General features: G+C 42.8%; 1 protein-coding gene; it reads left to right on the top strand.

The window, feature by feature from the left end:
- The first annotated feature begins 20,229 nt into the window (after positions 1-20,229).
- The window catches only part of GSTUM_00010209001 (uncharacterized protein), a 1,152-nt gene continuing 630 nt past the window's right edge, over positions 20,230-20,751 (top strand). The window contains exon 1 of the mRNA XM_002841133.2: positions 20,230-20,751. This exon is cut by the window's right edge and continues 21 nt beyond it. Within this exon, the coding sequence (XP_002841179.1) occupies positions 20,359-20,751 (393 nt within the window). The 5' untranslated portion in view covers positions 20,230-20,358.

Raw genomic sequence — 20,751 nt, 5'->3', positions numbered from 1 at the left:
CATCAGAGTACCCATCTAATAGGCGTTGGGCAGTTGCTTTACAGACTGCAGCTTGGTACTCTCCACTTATTGGTTTGCACGAGACTCCGACCTTCTGATCTGGGAAATTGATAGTTAATTCCCCGTACCTGATTATAGCTTTGTGGCGGTTTCAGGAATGGCATCCCTATCAGGGCATCCTATTTGGCTAGGTTTCTAACTAGCATCTCCTGGTGGGGTAGGACAGCAGAACCAAGTCGGATAGTTGTACTACAAGTATTATGGCTTGTGGATTGTGATCCATGCACTGCCATATTGACTGGTATGGGCTGGTTAAGATCTCGAGTTGGAAGCCCATGGACAGAGACAAAGGCATTGCTGATCATGTCTCTTCCAATTGCGCAAGTGTTGAATAGGACTCGAACTTTCTTGCCATTGAGCAGAATAGTACCTTCTAGGATGGTGTGTGTCTTGAAGATAGCGGGTGGTCGGACACTGTTGCATTCCACATCGATATATCTGATATGAATTTCCTCGTACTTGCTGGGTTGGGCATCATCACCATCACTCTCAATATTGTAGGCCGATGCCTCTTGCTTAATTGCCTTTCCTTTTCCTTTCTTCGTAGGGTAGTTCTTTGCCATGTGTCCTGTTTTTCCGCATTTAAAGCATTCTCCTTTCTGTCATCTCAATTCTTTGGAGAATTTGGTTTTCTTCTTGAAAACCCGTAGGGTATCATCTTCAGAATTATTGGAGGGCTTGTATTGAGGTTGCCTATTACTACTAGAGAATGTCTGTGTCTTGTATACCTTGGTTTCATAGAGGATGGCGTTCTTTCGCTCCGCCTTTGTAATTATTATTGCAATATCATCGTCAATTTCCTCGAGTGGTTCTACTTCTCACTGGAGGATACGATGCATGACATCATAGAATCGTCGCTTAAGGATGTAGTTAGAAATGCTTCCTTTCTTCATTCAGTCCTTATACATCATCAGATCTGTAGCTACATCTGTGATTCTCTTAACATACATTCCATTGACTTGGTTGAGCTGGTTGAATTTATGGTATAGGAGGTTGTTGGTGATAGAGGATTGGAATCAGCCTTTCAGGTAATCGAGAACAGTGGATCCTCTTCATCCTACATTTCCACCATATTCCATATAGCATTAGTGGTATGCATCGGTTGCCTTTCCTTCGCAGAATGATCCAATGAATAATCCAGTTGTAGGGTCTTCCACATCTTTCCCTTGTAGGAGAAGGTAGTATGTGAGTTCAGTCGCCCATCGATCAAAAGATTTAGGTTTGTGGTCTTTTCCTTCTCCTGTGAACTTCGCTGTGAGGTGGAGTTTGAACTTCGGAGGTTCAAATGCTCCTGGTACTTCCTCTTCTTCAGGTCTAGCCCGAGACTTTCCTCCTCCTGAAGGCCCTCTCCCTGTACTAGCTATATCTGATTGGCTACTGGATTCTGGGTCAATCGGAGGCTCAAAGGACGGCTTTTTTGCCGGTGTACAAGGGAACTCTCCTGGGGATTGCGTGTCTTGCATGTTGGCAGGTTCTCCCGGCTCCTTAGCAGAGTGCCGGGGTTGTTTCTTTCTTGTAAGGTCTTGCCGTGGGATTTGTTTCCCACTTCTGGTCGTCAAAGACTCTATCTTAGTTTTGAGACGAAGCCGAATAAGCCGTGATTCTGCCCCTTATCTCCGCTAGCATTCTGAGGTGGATATCAATAGGTTGATCTGGCCTAAATTCAGATACAGGTTCTTAACCACTTGCTGAGGTTAAAAAAATGTAATGTGTGCACAAGGTGCTAGTCACATTATTAGTAAGGATACAATAGTTAGCAGGTGGCCTGCACTACCAGAGTAGAAGAGAGAGCAGAAAACTAAAGGAGATTTCGAGGGTGTACTGAGGAACAAAGAAGTAACTGTTCAACTAAGTATATTGAAATACTGTCTGTCGAAGTTTACCTTTTCCATCATGGAATCAGGTGGTCTTTAAATACACAAATCTGTTCATGTCTAGCAGGAACAAAACTAGTCAAAGGTATCAATTGATACACTTTGGTAAAACTAATTAAGTATCAAGCGATACTTAAAACAAAACATAAAACAAAACCAATAAGTGAGTACCTGTACTGGTTACACATAGCATACAGGGTGGTTGAGCTATCCAGGAATGTAGATAGAATGTTCAAACCACCGACGACCCGAAATGAGAACAGTGTACTATCACCAGGTGAACCAATGGAAATGGACAAATCAAGGGCAGGACCTTCTCTCAACCTATCTAAAGAAGAATATACTAGAAGGATAAATGGAAAACTCTGCTTGCGATACAGAATAGCAGTACATTAGATATAGGAATGCTGAAGCCAACCAGACAATGGATAGCAGGGAACAAAAGCAGCTGTAAACAATGGCTACCAGTTTTAAAAGAAGAGCAACACCTGCAAGATCATTACCGAGGACCTATCGGCGGAAAAAGAGGAGAGTCCCCAGTAAATGGTAGTCTGAGAGACCCAAGGTGCGGATCTGGAAAACACATCAAGTTAGGAAATTACTATACAGCGCTACAAATGCAAGGAGGAGAAGGAGAAAGAGATCATATGATAATCAAGACAAAGATCTACAACGAAAAGCATGAAGAAATAAGAATATATACAATGCATAACTCATGAGCTACCAAAGATTTCATTAACAAGAAAATCTGCCAGAAATACAGCCTTCTTAACGAGAAAGTGAAGAAAGCAAAACAAGTCTACTTAGCAGATAGGAACCCAAGCACAACAGGCCCTATAATCCATACAGCAGAAGTTCCTACGGACATTGGCAGATATAGGAAAACAGTAACCTTTCAGGTAGCAGATCTCAAGAACCATAAGATAGTCCTAGGGAAGGCATGGTTACGAAGACACAACCCTACAATCAATTGGAATGAGAAGAATATAACCTTCACCAAAGAACTATGTGCGATACAATGTCTCAACAGTGCGCCAGTGGGCTACTCGACACCAATACAGGAAGCAGAACAAGAAACATTGCATGCAAAGTGTGCTGAGATGTGGCAAGACAGGAGAGTCCGGATATACAGACTGAACTAAGAGGTAAAAGTGTCTACTAAGGGTTCAAAAATGGCAGTAGGACACGTCCTGTACACCAACAAGAAAACCAAGATACCTGCCAATCGGCAGGTAATGATAACAACAGGAATAGCCATTAGGCTACCAGACAGTACCGATAGACAGATAGCACCCCAGAGTGGTCTAGCAGTCAAACACTGACTCATGACCAATGCTGAGGTGATCAACCCACAGGAGAAATCAAGGCGGTGTGGGCCAATCTGCCCCAAGAGGACTACGAAGTCCAGTAAGGTGATCGAATTGCACAGTTGATCAGTGAAAAGATTTACAACAAAGATCTACATACAGTAGATTATCTAGAAGAAACCATAAGAGGAAACCAGGAGTTTGGAAGTACAGACCAAGTTCAGCCCGATACAACAAAAAAAGTCGAGGTCAAAGAAATCACAGCACAGGCCTTCAGCAGGTACTATTGAAGAGGAGATACAACAGGGATTCTCAAATAGAAATACAAAGACAAAAATTTGGTTCTAGTAAAAATCAACATCAGCACCAAACGAGTGATTCAAGACAGGAAATATCAGAGCAAGAAGGGATGGAAAGAATTGATTCTCAAAGAATATTATCAATTCATGAATCTATTCTAAGAAGAGCAAGTCAACAGGCTATCAGCCAGGGGACCAGAAATAGACCATAAGATTCAGCTGGACAAAGATGAAAAAACGGAAAAACCCAAGGAAATTCCCTACAACAAGCTATACCCACTAAGAGAAGCAGAGCTAGAGAAGCTCAGAAAGTACATCGAGCAAAACCTGAACAAAGGATGGATTAGAGACTCCTTTGTATCAGGAGGATCTTCAATACTATTTGTCAAAAAGAAGAATGGAAAAATAAGACTCTGTGTTAACTACTGAGCCCTTAACTCAGTTACCGAAAAAGAGTGATATCAGCTACCCTTGATCGGAGAAGGGTTAGACCGATTACAATCAGCAAAATACTTCATCAACTTGGACATCAAGAATGGATATCACAATATACAGATCAAAGCAGGAGACGAATAGAAGACCATGTTCGCCTCAAGATATGCAATATTCGAATACCTGGTTATGGCCTTTAGGTTAACCAATATACCAGCTTCCTTCCAAACATGGATCAACAAGGTACTCCACAAGTACCTCGACATTTGTTGCATCGTATATCTGGACGATGTACTCATCTATTCAGAAAAATATGCAACAATATCAGAAGGATGTCAGCAACAGCATGGCTGCAATACAGGGCTCAGGATTGAAGATCAAACCAACAAAATGCAAATTCTATAAGGAAGAAACCAAATACCTCGGATTCATCATCAATCGAAGAGAGGTCAAGGTCGACCCAGTCAAAATAGCAGCAATATGGGATTGGGCAAAACTTAACAACAGAACAAATGTTCAATGTTACATGGGGTTCTGCAACTTTTATCAAAGGTTTATAGAAGGATTTAGCAGGCTTGTAAAACCACTCTATAATCTAACCAAGAAAGACAAGAAATTGAAATAGAGAGAAACAGAACAAAAAACATATGATGCTATTAGGACGCGTTTAACATTGGCAACGATACTGATCCATTTTGACCCAAACCGAAAAACAATAATCGAGACAGACACCTCGAAGTATGAATGCTCTGATATACTGTCACAACAATGCGAAGATTGAAAATAGAGGCCAGTGTCTTATCAATTCAAGACAATGACCCCAGCGGAATGCAACTACGATGTTGGTAACAACGAACTATTAGCAATAGTTCAGGCACTGAAGGAGTGGAGAAGATGCGTCCTGTACAATGACCACCCAGTCTGAGTTCTCACCGATCACAAGAACCTGGTCCCGTTTATGACCAGAAAAGAATTGAACGATCATCAGATAAGATGGATGCAACACCTCAGCAAATACAACTTCAAGATCGAATACTAACCAGAAAAACAAAGCGGAAAACTATATACTCTCACAAAGATTACAAAGCGACAAAGAGCAAATGAAAAAGGATAAAAGGATCAAACAAAAAACATGAATCTTGTTACCCGAAGCCTATTTCGACGCAATAGAAGTTGTCAAATTCAAACCTACTGAAGAAAAGGGAATCGAAGAAGCAAACAAAGAAGACCAAACAATTCAAGCAATAAGAGAGGCATTGAAAGAGGGAAAAAAGGAGATGAAAGAGATTACCCTTAGTTTATACCAATAGAAAGACGAAAACATATGGTACGAGAGAAAACAATAGATTCTGGAGGAAGAAAAAAAATAAGAACAAGTATCTTACCACAACACCATGATATCCAAATGGCAGGATACAGAGGAATGGCTAAAATCACAGAATTCATCATGAGATCCGTCTATTGGCCATGACTGTACAAAGACATCAAAAGATATGTGAAAAGTTGCGATATAGGCCAAAGGACAAAATGGCTAAACACACGCCTTAGGGATAACTGAAATCGAACGACGGTCGCAAATGGCTCTGGAAAACAATTACTAGGGATGTCATCACAGACCTACCCTAATCGGAAAAATGTGATAGTATCCTGGTCGTAGTAGATCGCCTGACCAAAATGAGTTACTTTATTCCGGTCAGGAAGAATATGGATACGAGGAATTTTATACAAATATTCTTCCGAGAGGTATTCCAATTACACGGTCTTCCAAAGAAAATCATTACGGATCAAGGAACACAATTGACATCATGATTATGGAAAAAGGTAATTGGAGAAATGAGGATAAAGAATCGGCTGAGCACTGTATTCCACTCTCAAACTGACGGACAAACGGAACAGGTAAATGCAAAACTCGAATAATACTTATACGCCTATGTCAATTATCAACTGGCCGACAGGTACCAACTGTGATCAATAGCTGAGTTTGTATACAATAACAGAAAACAAGAAATAATAGGCATGATATCATTCTTTACAAATTATGGACAACCCCCACAAAATCAGTCCTCATATCATACGATTAATGGCATGATACTGGATAAAGCAGACATGGGAAAACTACACAAGACATTACAATACGAAATGAGTCAAGCACAGCAACAGCAGGAAGAACAATATGATAAATACCCGAGGGCTGACCTGAACAAACAACTGGGAGATATAATATAGTTGCTACCACCCAATATCTATACGACACAAGGGTCAAAGAAATTGCACTACAAGAAAATTGGACCATTCTGGATACTACAACAAGTGGTCAACTGAGCTTATAAGCTCGAACTTCCTCTCTCAATGAGAATAGACAATACATTCCACATCTTACTACTCGAATTACACAACAACAAGTTCCCTTCACAGACAATTGTTCCTCCTTCTCTGATCGAACTCGATGGAGAACCAAAATACAAATGCGACTAAATAGTCCATGCTTACTTCTTCCACAGTCACCTCCAATATCGGGCGAAGTAGACTAGTTATTCACCTAAATACAATAAAACTTACTATCATGTACATAACTTCGAAAATGCACAAGATGCCATCTCAACCTTCTACCAACGATACTCAGGCAAGCTCAGCCCAAGAAACCATCACGTTCAACCAAGACAAAAGCAAGGGAAACCCTCCTGCGCTATTACAAACACATGAGGGCTGGGGCGCTAGCTCCTGCTGCACCATACTGGCAGGCCCTGAATAGTCATTCATGAGGCCAACCAACGAAAAGTTGAAAGAAAGGAAAAAACAAGCATTGCATAACGCCATGTCATGAACAGTATACTCCGATGATAGATGCCAAACACACTTTGGCGACAAGGAACTCGGAGGATAGTTCCGGAGAGAATATCTAAAACGTGGTCCAAGCATGATCTAGGACTGAAGCAATGGCAACCGTGCTTCGATAACAGGTACAGAATGCACAGAACAAAGAAAATCTATGCGGGATACTACCTGCAGAAGGATGGAAGTAAAAGAGAGCTGGAAGAAGAGGTCGCGAAAAAGGCTTCGGCCATGAGGACATGGCCCAGGGAGGGAGGGGCCCAAAGTGCCTCTACGGATATGGAACCGGATGTCAGCAACCACATAAGTCGATCCAGGAGTTACAAGAATAAGTTGGCTGGGCCGAGGCCACAATGTTGGCAAATGAAAAAACAATTGTGGAGCTAAGACAGGTGAATGATAATCAGTGGCACACAATTGAGAAAGTGAACCTCACCTTAGAATCAGTGAGGGTAAGGAGGAGGACTGCTGATGAAAAGATCAACCGGCTTAGGTGGACGATGCATTCGGCTAGACGAGAACTGGTGAAATTGGGAGAAAAAGTATGATGGGACACAGGCTTAGGGGGAGAGGAGCTAATGTCACAGATATGGCTTGGCAAGGAAAAAGGTTTTCAAGTAACTAAGAATTATGAGTCATAGGTATGTTATTGTTTTGTACATATGACTCAATTGGGTTATATGACTTGTTATACTATGATTTGTTAGGTTTCGCACATGACTCGAGTATGAGTCATGGGACCACCACCTGGCGAGTATGCCTTGCAAGTATGCCTTGCAGGTATGCCTTACAGGTATACCTTCCGCATATAATTTATGTTTCGCACATGACCTCATCATAAGGTCAGGGGTTTCGCACATATGACTACTTGGAGTTATATGACTTGTTTATTGCGTGATGATTGGTTTATAGGTTTTCACACATGACCTTGCTACGAGGTCATGGGTTTTAGGCTTGTAATCACTTTGGTCACAATATTAGTTTGTTATAATTTGATTTCATGCATGTGACCACTTTGGGTCACATGACTACAAGAAGGAAGAATACTATATAAGGTGGCCAGTATGGCTGAGGAGGATAGGTTCTTCATGCTTTGTTCTAAGTACTTTTCCTCATCCTTGCTGTCGCTTCGTACCGAGCATTTCTTTTACACCAATAGTGGGCCTTGATGCCTTGGATTCTGGGAGAGATATCTGAGTTCGCTCAGTAGTTCCTGGGGTTCTTGGTGTTGAGGTCTGTTGGCATTATGTGGCGGATTACCTGTTTACTTCTCATTTCCTTGCCTGATGGTTTCTCACGATGCTATCACTTCGAGCACTTCATCACGGTCGCTTATGAGCCCCATTCAGTAAAATGTCTGCAGCTTCCTGTCTATCGTCTACTCGCAGGTTTCAGGTTCGATTGGAGGGAATTGAACATGGTATTGGGGGGGATCACACATGGCATTCTCTGGGCTAGCTCATGTTTCTTGTTGGATTTTAATAGAGTCCTTAGTCCTCACAATACAAAACGCCCTTGGGTTAGACTGATGACCTTCCCAAGTATCAACTTGTCGTACTGGCTGCATCATTCCTCCGGTGGTAGGGTAGAACCCACTCGGCCTCTTCTCGTTACATTTTCATTTCTACAGTTGGAATTCTACAATGTTGTTTATCGCCGTTCTCTTAGTGTTGTGTCCTTACGGCATTTACAGTGGTTCAGTCAGGTGTCTCCTCCTTGCCTTGGTAGGGATGGCTTTGACCCTGAAAAGTCTTATGCCCTGGTGTGGTTTTTATTGCTGCCAGGGGTGGTGTGGGATGATTGGCTACCAGACACTCGCGTTGTCTGTGTATTTGGGTGGTTCGGTTGCGGATTGTTGTTGGCGGCTTTAACCATTGCAACTAAAGCCGACCTTCTATTTATCTGCTCCTGTTCACGCATCCTCCCCCTTCATGTTATGTCATTAGGGGGTGCCTCTTGCCCATCGTTCGGTCGGTGCTTGTTGTCGGACCTGTGGGACTGGCTTCAGCTAGCTCTGCCTACTCCTTCCTGGCTTGGTTGGACTTCGGTTTGACTGGACTGGATGGTGTGGCTGGTGCCAGTGCCTTTGGGTATTGGTGCTGCCACCTTTGTAGCTCCTGGCTGTGGCAGGTAGGTCCCCCTCAGCTGCAACATGCTGGAGGATGGGGCTCTGTTAGTGTGGCCAAGACCAGTGTCTGCCTGATGGGGCTAGGTATGGGCTGTCATGTGGCTATTGGATAGTTGATCTGTCTGAGGGACAGGGGGGCTGGATGGGCTCTGTGGTGTCTGGCGTGTGGGGCTTGGAGAAGGTTGATTGGGGGGGGAGAGGTACCTGCAAGCACTGGTCGAGCCTGACTCAGATTGGGCGAGGTCTAATTAAGTGTTTCCGACTCGCCTTAGGCTGTTGGGTGAAGCTGCTGAGTGCTGCAAAGCTCCCAGACAGACCGGCTGGCTGATGGCCACCTGTGCGGATAGTGGATTGTGACCACCTAGTTGGACTTGTTTAGGTCTTGTACGCTGGGCTTTGTGGGTTTTTTTTGGTTTTTTTGATTTGGCTATGGGTTTGGCAGGAGAAGGCATGGCACCACGGGTGGGAGATAGCCCCCACTGAACTTCTTCATCTGTTACTACCTCTATGTATTTCCTATGTTTATGACATTTTATTTGGAGGACAGGCAGCGAATACTGGTCCTCCTCACCGGTACGCTCTTCAGAGGCAACTGGCAAAGTGGGTTTATAGGGTCGACGGCATGGCATGCAGGCGTGAGAGGTTGACACATTGGGTGCCTCCTCCCTGCCATTGTGTTACCTGTAGGTTTAGTTTGGGCTTTGTTGGTTTTCTACTATAATTGAGGTTCTTGCGGGATGGTTTTCAGACCAGGTGGTAGTGATTTTATGTTTGTTGGATGAGGAACCTGGTCGGGTTGGTCTTTTGCTCGGCTTTGGCTACGCTTCTTGCTGGGTTGCTTCATACTTGAAGAGCTATGGACTTGGACCGGAGCAGGTACTTTGTTGTTTGATGGTCTTGTAATTAGTTTCTGTACGGGCATGACTCGTGGATAGTAGGTGCGGGGCTGTAGACTTAGTTAGCCTGGAATTAGTGGTATACTGGTTAGCGGTCTCCTTATGCTAGCGGGGGCTGGTCGTATGCCAGTGTTGGCGGTACGAGTTTAAATAAAATTAGATTGAATTCTAAGTACTTGTCACGAACATGACTTGGCATGAAAAAGGTTTTCAGGTAACATATGGTTATGAGTCACAGGTATGTTATTGTTTTATATATATGACTCATTTGAGTCATACAATTTGTTATGTGTGGGATTTGTGATGCTTCTGCACAGGCTCAAATATGAGTCATGGGAGGTGCGCCTGGCGAGTATGCCTTGCGAGTGTGCCTTGCAGGTAAGCCTTGCACATATGATTTATGTTTCACACATGACCTCGTTATGAGGTCATAGGTTTCACGCATATGACTCTGTCGAGTCATATGACTTGTTTATTGCGTTATAATTGGTTTATGAGTTTTTGCACATGACCTCACTATAAGGTCATGGGTTTTGAGCATGTGACCACCTTGGTTACATGACTAGTTTGTTATGATTTGGTTTCGCACATGTGACCACTTTGGGTCTCATGACTACAGGCAGGAAGAACACTATATAAGGAGGCCGAGGCGGCCAAGGAGGATAGGTTCTTCACCCTTTGTTCTAAGTACTTTTCCTCCTTCTTTCATCCCGTGTTGAAACGTTATGAATTGGTTTCAGTCCAATCAGAGCCCTTGATTTCTATCTCACAATAGGCTTCAAGTCTTTAACTTCAATCACCTTTCAGGGGCATCGTTGTTATTTCCTCCCCTACGATTGCTGGAAGTTCTTTCTTCCTATTACCTATCTTTACATTTGTTCATTTACGTCGCCTCCTCACAGTCGCAATGGCTAAGCGAGCCTCTATCCCTTCCGCCACATCTGCTTTACATTCATCGGTGGTTCTGTCTCATGCCGTCGAGAAGAACTTCACCCTGGAGGCCGTAGTCTCTCGCCTTTGGTATCACATTTCCATCCTTTCTCAGCGACTTTATCGCGCTGAGAAAGAGATATCTACCTTGTCGGCTGCCCTGGCCTCTGAACGCGAGACTGTTCGTAGTTTGGTCACGATTTTGGTGGCTGAAGCTCTTACGGTTATCCCCTCTTTGCCTGTCCCCTCGGTCGCTTCGGTTGCTATGGTTGTCTCGGTTGGGGGGGTGGGCTACACCCTGAGAATTCTCATGGTCAAGCGGAGGAGCTCCCTCGGGAGAATGTTACACCGGCGGTTATCCCTGCCCCCCCTGCAGCTACGGTTGTAGATAGTGGTGTGGGTGGTCCTGTTCCTGACTCATCAGGTTTGGGTGAGGTGCTTGCTCCTGGTATGGGTGGGGTGGATCCTGGTGTAGTGACACCAGCTACGGTAGTATCACCCCCTTCGTGGAAGAAGGTGCCTGAGGCCTCTTTGGCTGAGCTGGTGGCTGGTCGGGGTAACGCCTCTGGTGGCGTCCCTCCTGTGGTGGTGGGTGGTGATGAGGGTGGCCCGTTCACTCCTGTTACTAGACCTGCACCTGGGGGTGGGAAGAGAAAGAAAAACAAGAAGCGCTGGGTCAAGCAAGACCAAACCTCACCCGTGCTACTTGTTCCCAACTCGGAAGGGTCATCGCCTTCACCAGTAGGCTACTGCAAACCGGCTACTACGGAGTCTGCGGCAGGTTCGCCCCCTGCAGAGCAGGCTGGGGAGTTGGAGGATGAGTTGAATACTTGGGTATGTTCGGTCAGGTGCCGGCTGCTTGGGGACTCTCTCGTTCTGGCTGCTTCCATCGAGGTTCTTGGACTGCACTGCCGCTGTGGTGCACTCCGGATTCCCTACGACGGTTCGTACCCCCTTGACTAGGGAGCCTGTGTCCTGTAAGTCAGCTTTCCCTCTGGTCTACGCACTTGGGCGTTTTGGGTGTTTCTTTTGTTTGGAGATGGGGACGGGTGCCGGGGCGGTCGGTGGGGTGTCCCAGTATCATTGAGTGGGGGCGCTCATAGGGGTTTCTATTATGGAGGAGGCTTTTGCGAGGTCACATTCAGGTGGTGGTAGTGGAATTTTTGTATTTTGTACATGTAACTTAGCTAGTGGGAAGGCTGGGCTGAGGAGGATTTTCTTGACCGATGATGGCTCTGTATTTAGTGTTTGTGTTAGGGCATGGCGCGGGCCTGTTTGAGATACGGGGTTGGAGTTTTAGTTAGTTCGTGGTTAGTGGTATCCGGGATGCGACAACCTGGGGGCCCGGCCCCGGCAATCGTCATATGCCAGTGTTGGCGGTACGAGTTTAAATAAAATTAGATTAACTTCTAAGTACTTTTTCTACTTATTACTTTAACGAATATAAAATACCTTTACAATCTTTTTCTTTATTACAACATTATCATTACGACAAGGAAAGTTCTTTATGAAGAAGAGTTTGAGAAAACTTACGATAGGTGTTCCCGATAGAAGACAGAGGTCTTGTGCTATTGGTAACATAGGCAAAGGCCTAGCACTATAGTCAGACAAAGAAGAGGAGAAGAAGAAAAAGAGAAGTATCGTTCCCCATCGCCAAGACCTAACCATCCAAGGAGGGATTGTTATAGTACTTTTCCTACTTATTACTTTAACAAATGTAAAACCCCTTTACGATCTTTATCGTTATCGCAACCTTTATTATTGTTATGCTCAGAGAACTCTTCACGAAGAGAAGTTAGAGAAAGCTTACGATAGACATTCCTGATAGAAGACAAAAGTCTTGTACTATCAGTAACATAGGTAAGGGCCTAGTGCTATGGTAAGATGAAAGGAACGAGAAGAAGAGAAGTCTCATTCCCCATCGCTAAGAACTAACTATCTGGAGAGAGATCATTACAGAAATCCTTTTTTCATGTTAAAGCAGTGGAATTCTTGGGCTACATGATATCCATCGATAGGGTATCTATGAGTCCCCAAAAGATGGATTCAGTATTAAACTGGAAATGACCTACATCACTTTAGGAGATTCAAATATTCTAAGAATTCCTGAACTTCTACTGGTGTTTTATAGAAAACTTCTTAAAACTTTGCACTCAAATAACTGAAACATTGAAGGGTGATCCCAAGAGGTTCTGGTGGGGTCCAAAACTAGAATAGGCCTTTCAGGAGCTTTAGAGAAGATTTACTTCTGCCCTAATTTTACACTATTTTTTCTGAGAAAGAGAAATAGTGGTGGAAATGGATACTAGCGACTTCGCTCTAGGCTACATCCTCTTCCTATTTGTGGAAAAAAGACGATATTCTGTAGACTTTCACTCCTGTGAACTAAATTCCACAGAGCAAAATTGTGAGATCCATGACAATGAACCGTTGGCGATATTGAAAGTATTCAAAGAATGGCGCCAATACCTGGTTAGAGCAAAAAACCAATAACTGTGTATACTGATCTCCAAAACCTCCAATATTTCCTCACTTTAAAGGTATGAAGTAGGCGCCAAATCGGTTGGGTGCAGAAGTTAGTCAATTAAAATTTCAAAATTATTTAATTCCCAGGTACAAGAGGAGGCAAACCTGATATACTCAGTCGATGGCTGGAGTACTGTTCTGAGTATGGAGCTGCACATTGCAAACAAGCTATACTGAAACCTGAACATTTTTAACTCTATTCTGTAATAAGAACTGTAAAAGGGAAAATTCTAATATTCTCAATAATGAGCAGCACAGTAGATGATATAAGCATAGGTGACATATAGGAAACAGCAAATTGGAACGACTCGGACTCCGTGATTCGAGTGAAATGGTTAAACATAAGGGCAAGGTTACTAACTAATGATTCAAGGATAGCAGCTGGCCACGATCTTTACGCTAGGCAGGAAGATATAGTCCTGGCACTAGGACAATTAATTGTTAGGACTAGTATCATAACTGGACTACCAGTGGGAACTTGTGGGAAGATTGCTTCACGAAGCAGATTAGCGGTCAAAAGTGGTATTTCTACCAGTGCTAGTATAATTGATGCAGATTATGCCAGAGAACTCAAAGTGTTGCTATTTAATCACCAAGATACAGACTATCACATCAAAGCTGGTGATCGAATCGTCCAGCTAATAATAATAAAAATTAACCAGGCAGATATAATAGAAATAAACAAACTTGAGGATACTGAATGAGGCACATCAGGATTTGACAGCTCAGATATTGTAATAAGGGGTATTACTATCTAGGAATTGCAACCTGTAATTAGCCAACTGCACGCATCAATAAATCCGAATACATACTAGTACAATACAACCAAAGTACCTGAGTAGACCCTTATGACTAGCACTATAATAGGCTACAAGGAATTGAAGAAATTCGATCTGGAATTCTTGGAGCAAATCCTAAAAGCGATTCCGGAAAATAGAGAATGGCCTCAAAGAAACAATGAGTCGGAGAAACTATGAGACAACAGAAAACCTTTCCCAAAAGACTAGATCCTATCTGACAAGTTGCTTTTCTATAATCAAAGACTATTTGTAACAAAAAGCCAGAACCTTTATACCACAATAGCCAGAGCATGTTACAATACTAAGATAGCAGGACACTTCAGGCAAGAGAAAACTCTTGAAATAATGATAAAGGACTTCTATTAGAAAGGACTGGCAGAGTGAGTACATGATTACATAAGGTTGTATAATGATTGTCAACATAACAAATCTCTACAATATGCGAAATATGGTCTACTACAACTGCTGTCAATACTCTATGCAGCATGGGCATCAATTTCTGCTAACTTTATTACACAGTTACTCTAAAGTCATGTTGTACCTAAATTATGGTAGTAGTGGACCAGTTTACAAAAATGGGCTACTTCGTTGGATTAGAAGGGACAGTCACTGCACAGAATGTGACTACGGTCTTTATAAAAGAAATAAGGACACTATATGGCTTACCAACAGAAATAGTCTCAGACATGGACCTAAAGTTTGCTGGAGAATTTTGGAAATCCCTGCGCAAAACATAAAACATAAAGAGGAGGATGTCTACAGAGTACCACCGACAGACAGACAGGCAAACAGAGTGAACCAACCAAGTGCTGGAAGGTTAATTGTGAAGTTGCATCAACTATGATTAGGATAACTAGTACCAATTACTACACCTAGCCAAATATGCCTACAATAACTAGAAAACCAATGCATATGAAATGACTCCTCTCTATGCAAACTATGGATTTCATCCACAAACTGAATACATGAAGGAATACGAGGGGCAAAATCCAGGAGCTACACTTTATGCTAACTGGATAAAAATGATCCACAAGCAAGCAAGGCAGTCACTCCAACAGACAAGAGAAGCCATAGCCAAATACTATGATAGAAAGGCTAAGCAACAACTTGACTTTGAAATTAGTGACAAAGTAATGTTAAATGCAAAGAACATTCATACACATTGGAAGTCAAAGAAACTCGATCCAAAATTATATAGACCATTCGTGATCTTGGAAAAAAGTGAAAATCGTGCATATAAACTTAATATTTCAAATCAATAGAACATAAACGCAGTGTTCCATGTATCTCTATTAGAAACTTACAGAGAGTAGATACGCGCAGATTGACATCAATCTCACAGAGAGCCTAAATATATTAAAGGCGACTTATAATGGAAAATAGAGAAAATTATACAAAGAGAGATATGCTCTTACTGAAAGAGAGTATGCAGTCACTGCTACGAGGTACACGAACTATAGTACTTTGTTAAATGGCAAGGATGTTCTGAAGATGAGAACTCCAGAAAACCTGCCACAGGCATGGATAATGGAAAGGAAATGGTGGAAGAATTCCACTGCGATAATTTGGAAATACCACAGTGGGCAGAGGAAGGTCGATAAAGATAACGTTTTCCTATCATGGCCAAGCAAACGCGGAAGAGTTTTCACCCTGCTCTCATCGGGTCCTAAAGGAGCTAAATGTTTGAGATTTAATACTTTATTGTTCTAATTTAATTTGTAATTTATTTTATATATGTAAAACGTATTCGGAGCAAAGCCTTAAGAGGAAAAAGCTCATGTTAGGTATACCAGGATCCAATGCCTAAGAATTACCCTAAGTAGGATAATCTCACCCAGAATCGGAATCCCTGGTCTCCAAAACCTCTCTCCAGTGCCCTTACGGGACCCGCACATCATCATACATATCAATCTCAGTTGAGTCAGATCACTATAATGCCACAAAAGTAAGGGAATTAGAAACAATCATATAGGTCGCTACCATCTATCCAACCGGATCCCATTCACAGGATATATGAGAGTAGACCTTCGGCTAGGTCAGGCAAGTAGAACAGAATGAATCCATCAACTACTCAGAGAGTTACTAGGCTTCAAACATGTGATGTCTTTCCTATGGGCCACAAGTAACAGGATGTTTTCGCACAAAAAGATGGTATCAAATAATAAAGGATCTCAATGAGAGACCAATACATTCGCATCCACCCTACAATAACTAGAAGGGTCTAGAACTCCAAGGGATACTACTGTAGAAGTCAATGTACTTTACAGAGTGTTACAACTAGGTTTCAGCACATGTTGTAGATGCAGGGATGACTTCCAATACTACAACAGCAATTGAAATCCGGTTACCCTGAGCAACTAAGAGTTGCCGACTGAGGGACTATTTATCAACCTGCTGGAATAGCTTCCTGCAAATTAGTAGGAAGCCCTCCTGAAGATATCTAATAGCTGGTTACCCTCCTATTCGGTTCCCTTATAGTCGGAAAAACCAAGCATTATGCAAAAGCAAGTGTTACGCTCCAGTTTTTTTTTTCTTTTCAGGATTACATAATATGATATGTCAACTAAGAGACTGGCAGAATAGCATCAATTAACCCAACTATGAGTATTATTTTCTAAATTATATATTTGAATTGAAGGTAATAAAATCAGCATTCCTTGTAATTGAGTTGCAAGATGTAGAAGATTCAGAATCTGATTCTCCAGATTCATCCTCAGTTGCAAGGGGTTGTTGATTTCCAGTAGTGGTAGTATTGAGAACAGCCGGCTCAAGTAGCAATAAGGCTTGCAGTAAATCAGGAGGTGGCTGAAGGGCTTTCAGGTCCTCAGGTGTAGGATTCTTTACCGCATCAGGAATCGGAACCAACATCTCTGGTATAATATGACTGCCTTGAGCTTGTAGCTCAAGGATGTTTTTCTTCCTTTCCCATTCAGCCTTATGAGCATCTACACCACGGCAGTGCAGAGCTGCTTTTGCCTTATTGACAGCTGCTTGAATGTTCTTTCGAGCCTTCATGATAGCTGCAGCCTTCTGCTTCTGATATTTTTTCTTTTTTCTAATCCTGGCTGCCTCAACTGTGATAACACCTCCTTTTTGGATAACTCGGCGGGATTTGGTTTTGCGATGCTGTTCCTCCTCACGAATGTGGGATTGAACTGCATGGTAGGAGTCTTGTTCAAGCTGGGCCTCAGCTAAGCAGATTTGAGTTCCCTTTGCCCATTGTTGGAATTTGGCCTTGGATTATGGACTAAATGTTTCAGCCTTGTCAATCCACTCCCCAATTCCCTTTTGGCACTCAAAATAGGTACTGGAAAGTATAGGAAGCTCAAAGGTATCCTCCTCATTAGTGGGAGCGGTAGATACATTTGTATTAATATTGCAATAAGGGCCTTGCCCATGGGTACTAGGAAGAGAAGATGGATGACCTTTAGGGTCCCTCTTGGCATTATAATAGCGGATCTTTTGCAAAGTAGCTTTGAAAGAGGGGGGGAACATGCCAGAATTCTTACAAGAATTTCTTATCTTATGAGGTTAGAAGGTCTGCTAATGAATAGAGCTTAAGTCTCTGAAAAAGGAGGAAATAGTGTACTCCATATCAAGAGAGTGTAATGCGTTGTGAATCACTTTATTGTGGTAGTGTTTCCATGGGCGAAAGACACCAACATCAAGTGGTTGAAGTACATGAGTAAGGTGTGAGGGAAATACCAAAGGTACAATATGATTCTCATAGCATTTGAGAATAAAATCATCGTTGTGGTGTGTAATATGACCATCAAGGAGAAGCATACGCCAATGTACATTCGGACCAGCGGCAACATGGTTAATGAAGTGATCAAGCCAAACAAGCGCAATATTCTCATTTGTATAGCCTGTTTGGGAGACAGCAATCACCTCAGCACCAGTAAGATTGTCTTGAATCCAATCTTCCATGATTTTCTCCCCAGGACAAATAACAACCAGTGGTAGTGTGGGAGTACCATTTGCACATATTGTTTCAATAATAGTAATGGACTTCCAATTCTCGGAGCTTGCTGCATATAATTCTTTACCATCAGTGGGAACAATAACTATCTCGCCTGTAGGGCAGCCTACTCTAACACCAGACTCATCCATGTTGTAAATATACTTGGATTTCCGAATTCCATACTCAGACAGAGTATTCTGATACTTAACAAAAAAGGCCTTAAGATCTTCCTCGCTATGGATGGCAACTCGCAAATGTGCTATGGGCTTGGTTTTAATAGTATGAAGATTAGGATTCTTCTTTAGCCATTGTTAAAAAAAAAACGAGAGAAGGAGAATTGCGGTTTTCTTGCTAGTGTAGGTGGCAGATTGCTGCATAAATAATTGAGGAAGTTGTGCCTAACCCAGCCTCTAGCTGCTCTAAGCAGTATCGAAAAACAGCCAACTCTTAGACTTCAATTAGAATAATGTTGTTTCCTCTATGCTGGTTGTAAAAACCACGAGAGTTTCGTTCTTGATGGCACTTGCGATATTGGCACATTCAAATAGATGCAGGGTTGACTTTAAAGATAATTGCTGCTGTACTAGCCTTTTCGGTAGGTTCCTCCTGTAGCTACTGCATTGCATGATCCAAACATTGCTTCATTTCAAGCTTGTCAATCAAATCAGGACTCCTGGTTTCATCTAGGCCATCAGAGTAAATTGGAGTAGAAGACTTATTTGCTGAAATAGGGCTTGACACAGTTGAGAAGGACTGGCCCGATGGTGAGGAAGGACAGGGAGAGCTAGAGGGCCACAATTGCTCTGCCTCAGGAGTATTCTGACTCGATAAAACAGCGGAAATGGCTGAGGCTGAAGATAGATTTGGCTGGACCATAAATTCAGAGGATAATTGGCTGAATGAGGAGGACGAATGACTTGGTCTAGCTGGTGAAAAATATTGACCTTGCATTGGATGAAGGTTGGCTGGGTATAATCACTGAAAATTGATGGGGAGGAGCTCAAGTGTTCATTGCAGCACTAAAAAACAATAACCACAGCGCAATACTTGCATTTACGTAACGCTTGGTTTTCCCAACTATGAGGGAACCAAATAGGAGGGTAACCAGCTATTATGTGTTGGATAAGGAGTTATGAAAGTTTGAAGTCAGGTGACCTAGAAAGGTTACAATTATAACTACTTTCGTAGATACAACCCGCAGATGAAACTGATCATTTCATCAATGACGGAGCCAATTGGAGCCAACTCTGTTTGACTTGAGAATTAGGCCATAAATCTAGAGACTTTAATGATCAGATAATTACTATTGGGGATAGTATGGTTCCCAGTTAATTATATCATAATTGCTGAAGAGGGTGTGGTGATTTTCAGAGTCTCCAGGTGTTCGCATCTTTTAAGAATACCTGACATTGCAAGATATAATTAAAAAGATACATAGTTGTATAATAAATAAATGTAGTCCACAAACACTCAAACATGGAATATAAATATCAAAGTGCCTCCCAAGCTTTAGACATTATCAAGTAATGGAGAAGGGACCTTAACAATATAATATTGTTTTTATGATTCTATTTTACTTTACCGATTTCACTCTTAGTAGTCATAAATGAAATGAGTGAATCCAAGTCTTCCTAGACAATCTCCATCTACAGGAACGAATCTTGTTTGACCTAGGCAACTCTGAAGTCTATCAGGTTGTCTCTGCCTAACAGTCTGCTATAGCTGTACTTAATTCTAAAGTAAGACTAACATTGAAAAGAGTTAACTTCAGCATCACAGGCCATCACTCAATCTCTTGGCACCATTACACACATTCCCTTGTGCAACTGCCAAGTCTAGGTCCCCGATAGTCAATACAGCGGGTTTTTACGGTATGCCTTTAAAGACTCATTCTAGCATTGCGAAATCTATACCTATCATGGTATATCACGGGCATGTCCGTGTATTTTGGAGAGGCTTTGACCCTGGTATTATCAAGAGGATCCAAAACCTAAACCCTGTGTCACACACAGTGGCTCAATGGAGTTAGTCACATTGTGCATATCCCGCTCCGGAGATTTGACCTCGTCCGGAGATAACGAATCACAAGAGATTTTACGGTACATCCACTCTGTTTTAGCCAAGCTGAAAGTTAAGACCTCCATGATCGCTTGGTAGCCCCAATACCTGTACCACTAACTACGATTTTACAAATGCTAGCTGCACAGCACCTTGCCCCGTAACCTCTCTCCACTCCACTCACACCTTACCGTATCATACCTCCTCCCTTCCCCCTCCAATACCACCGCATCGCCATCACCACTAATCAAAATGTCAACCTTCCCACCCCGCCGCGCCCCGTCAGCCACCTCCCCACGTTCGCGCTCAAGCTTACCCACCTCCCCCCCTTCCACCCGAAGAGTCTACACGCCCAAACCGTTCGACATCCCAGGCTACTTCTACCCCTCGGGCATTTACTCCCTCTCCGCAATCGCTGCCCGGGCATTCCTGCTGGGTAGCGCCTTCGCCTCCTCGCTCCTTCTTGCCTACCTCTTCCGGAACGCGTACCCTCAGCTCCCGCTCTTCATAACCGCCCTCTCCCTCTTCCACTTCCTAGAATTCTGGACGACGGCAGCGTATAATACGCGGAAGGCAAAGGTCAGCTCGTACCTACTGACGAACAACGGCATGGCGTACAACCTAGCGCACACGGCGGCGTTTTAC

Source organism: Tuber melanosporum (assembly GCF_000151645.1).
Source record: "Tuber melanosporum whole genome shotgun sequence assembly, scaffold_68, strain Mel28".
NCBI lineage: Eukaryota > Fungi > Ascomycota > Pezizomycetes > Pezizales > Tuberaceae > Tuber > Tuber melanosporum.
This window is presented reverse-complemented; position numbering and strand designations above follow the sequence as displayed.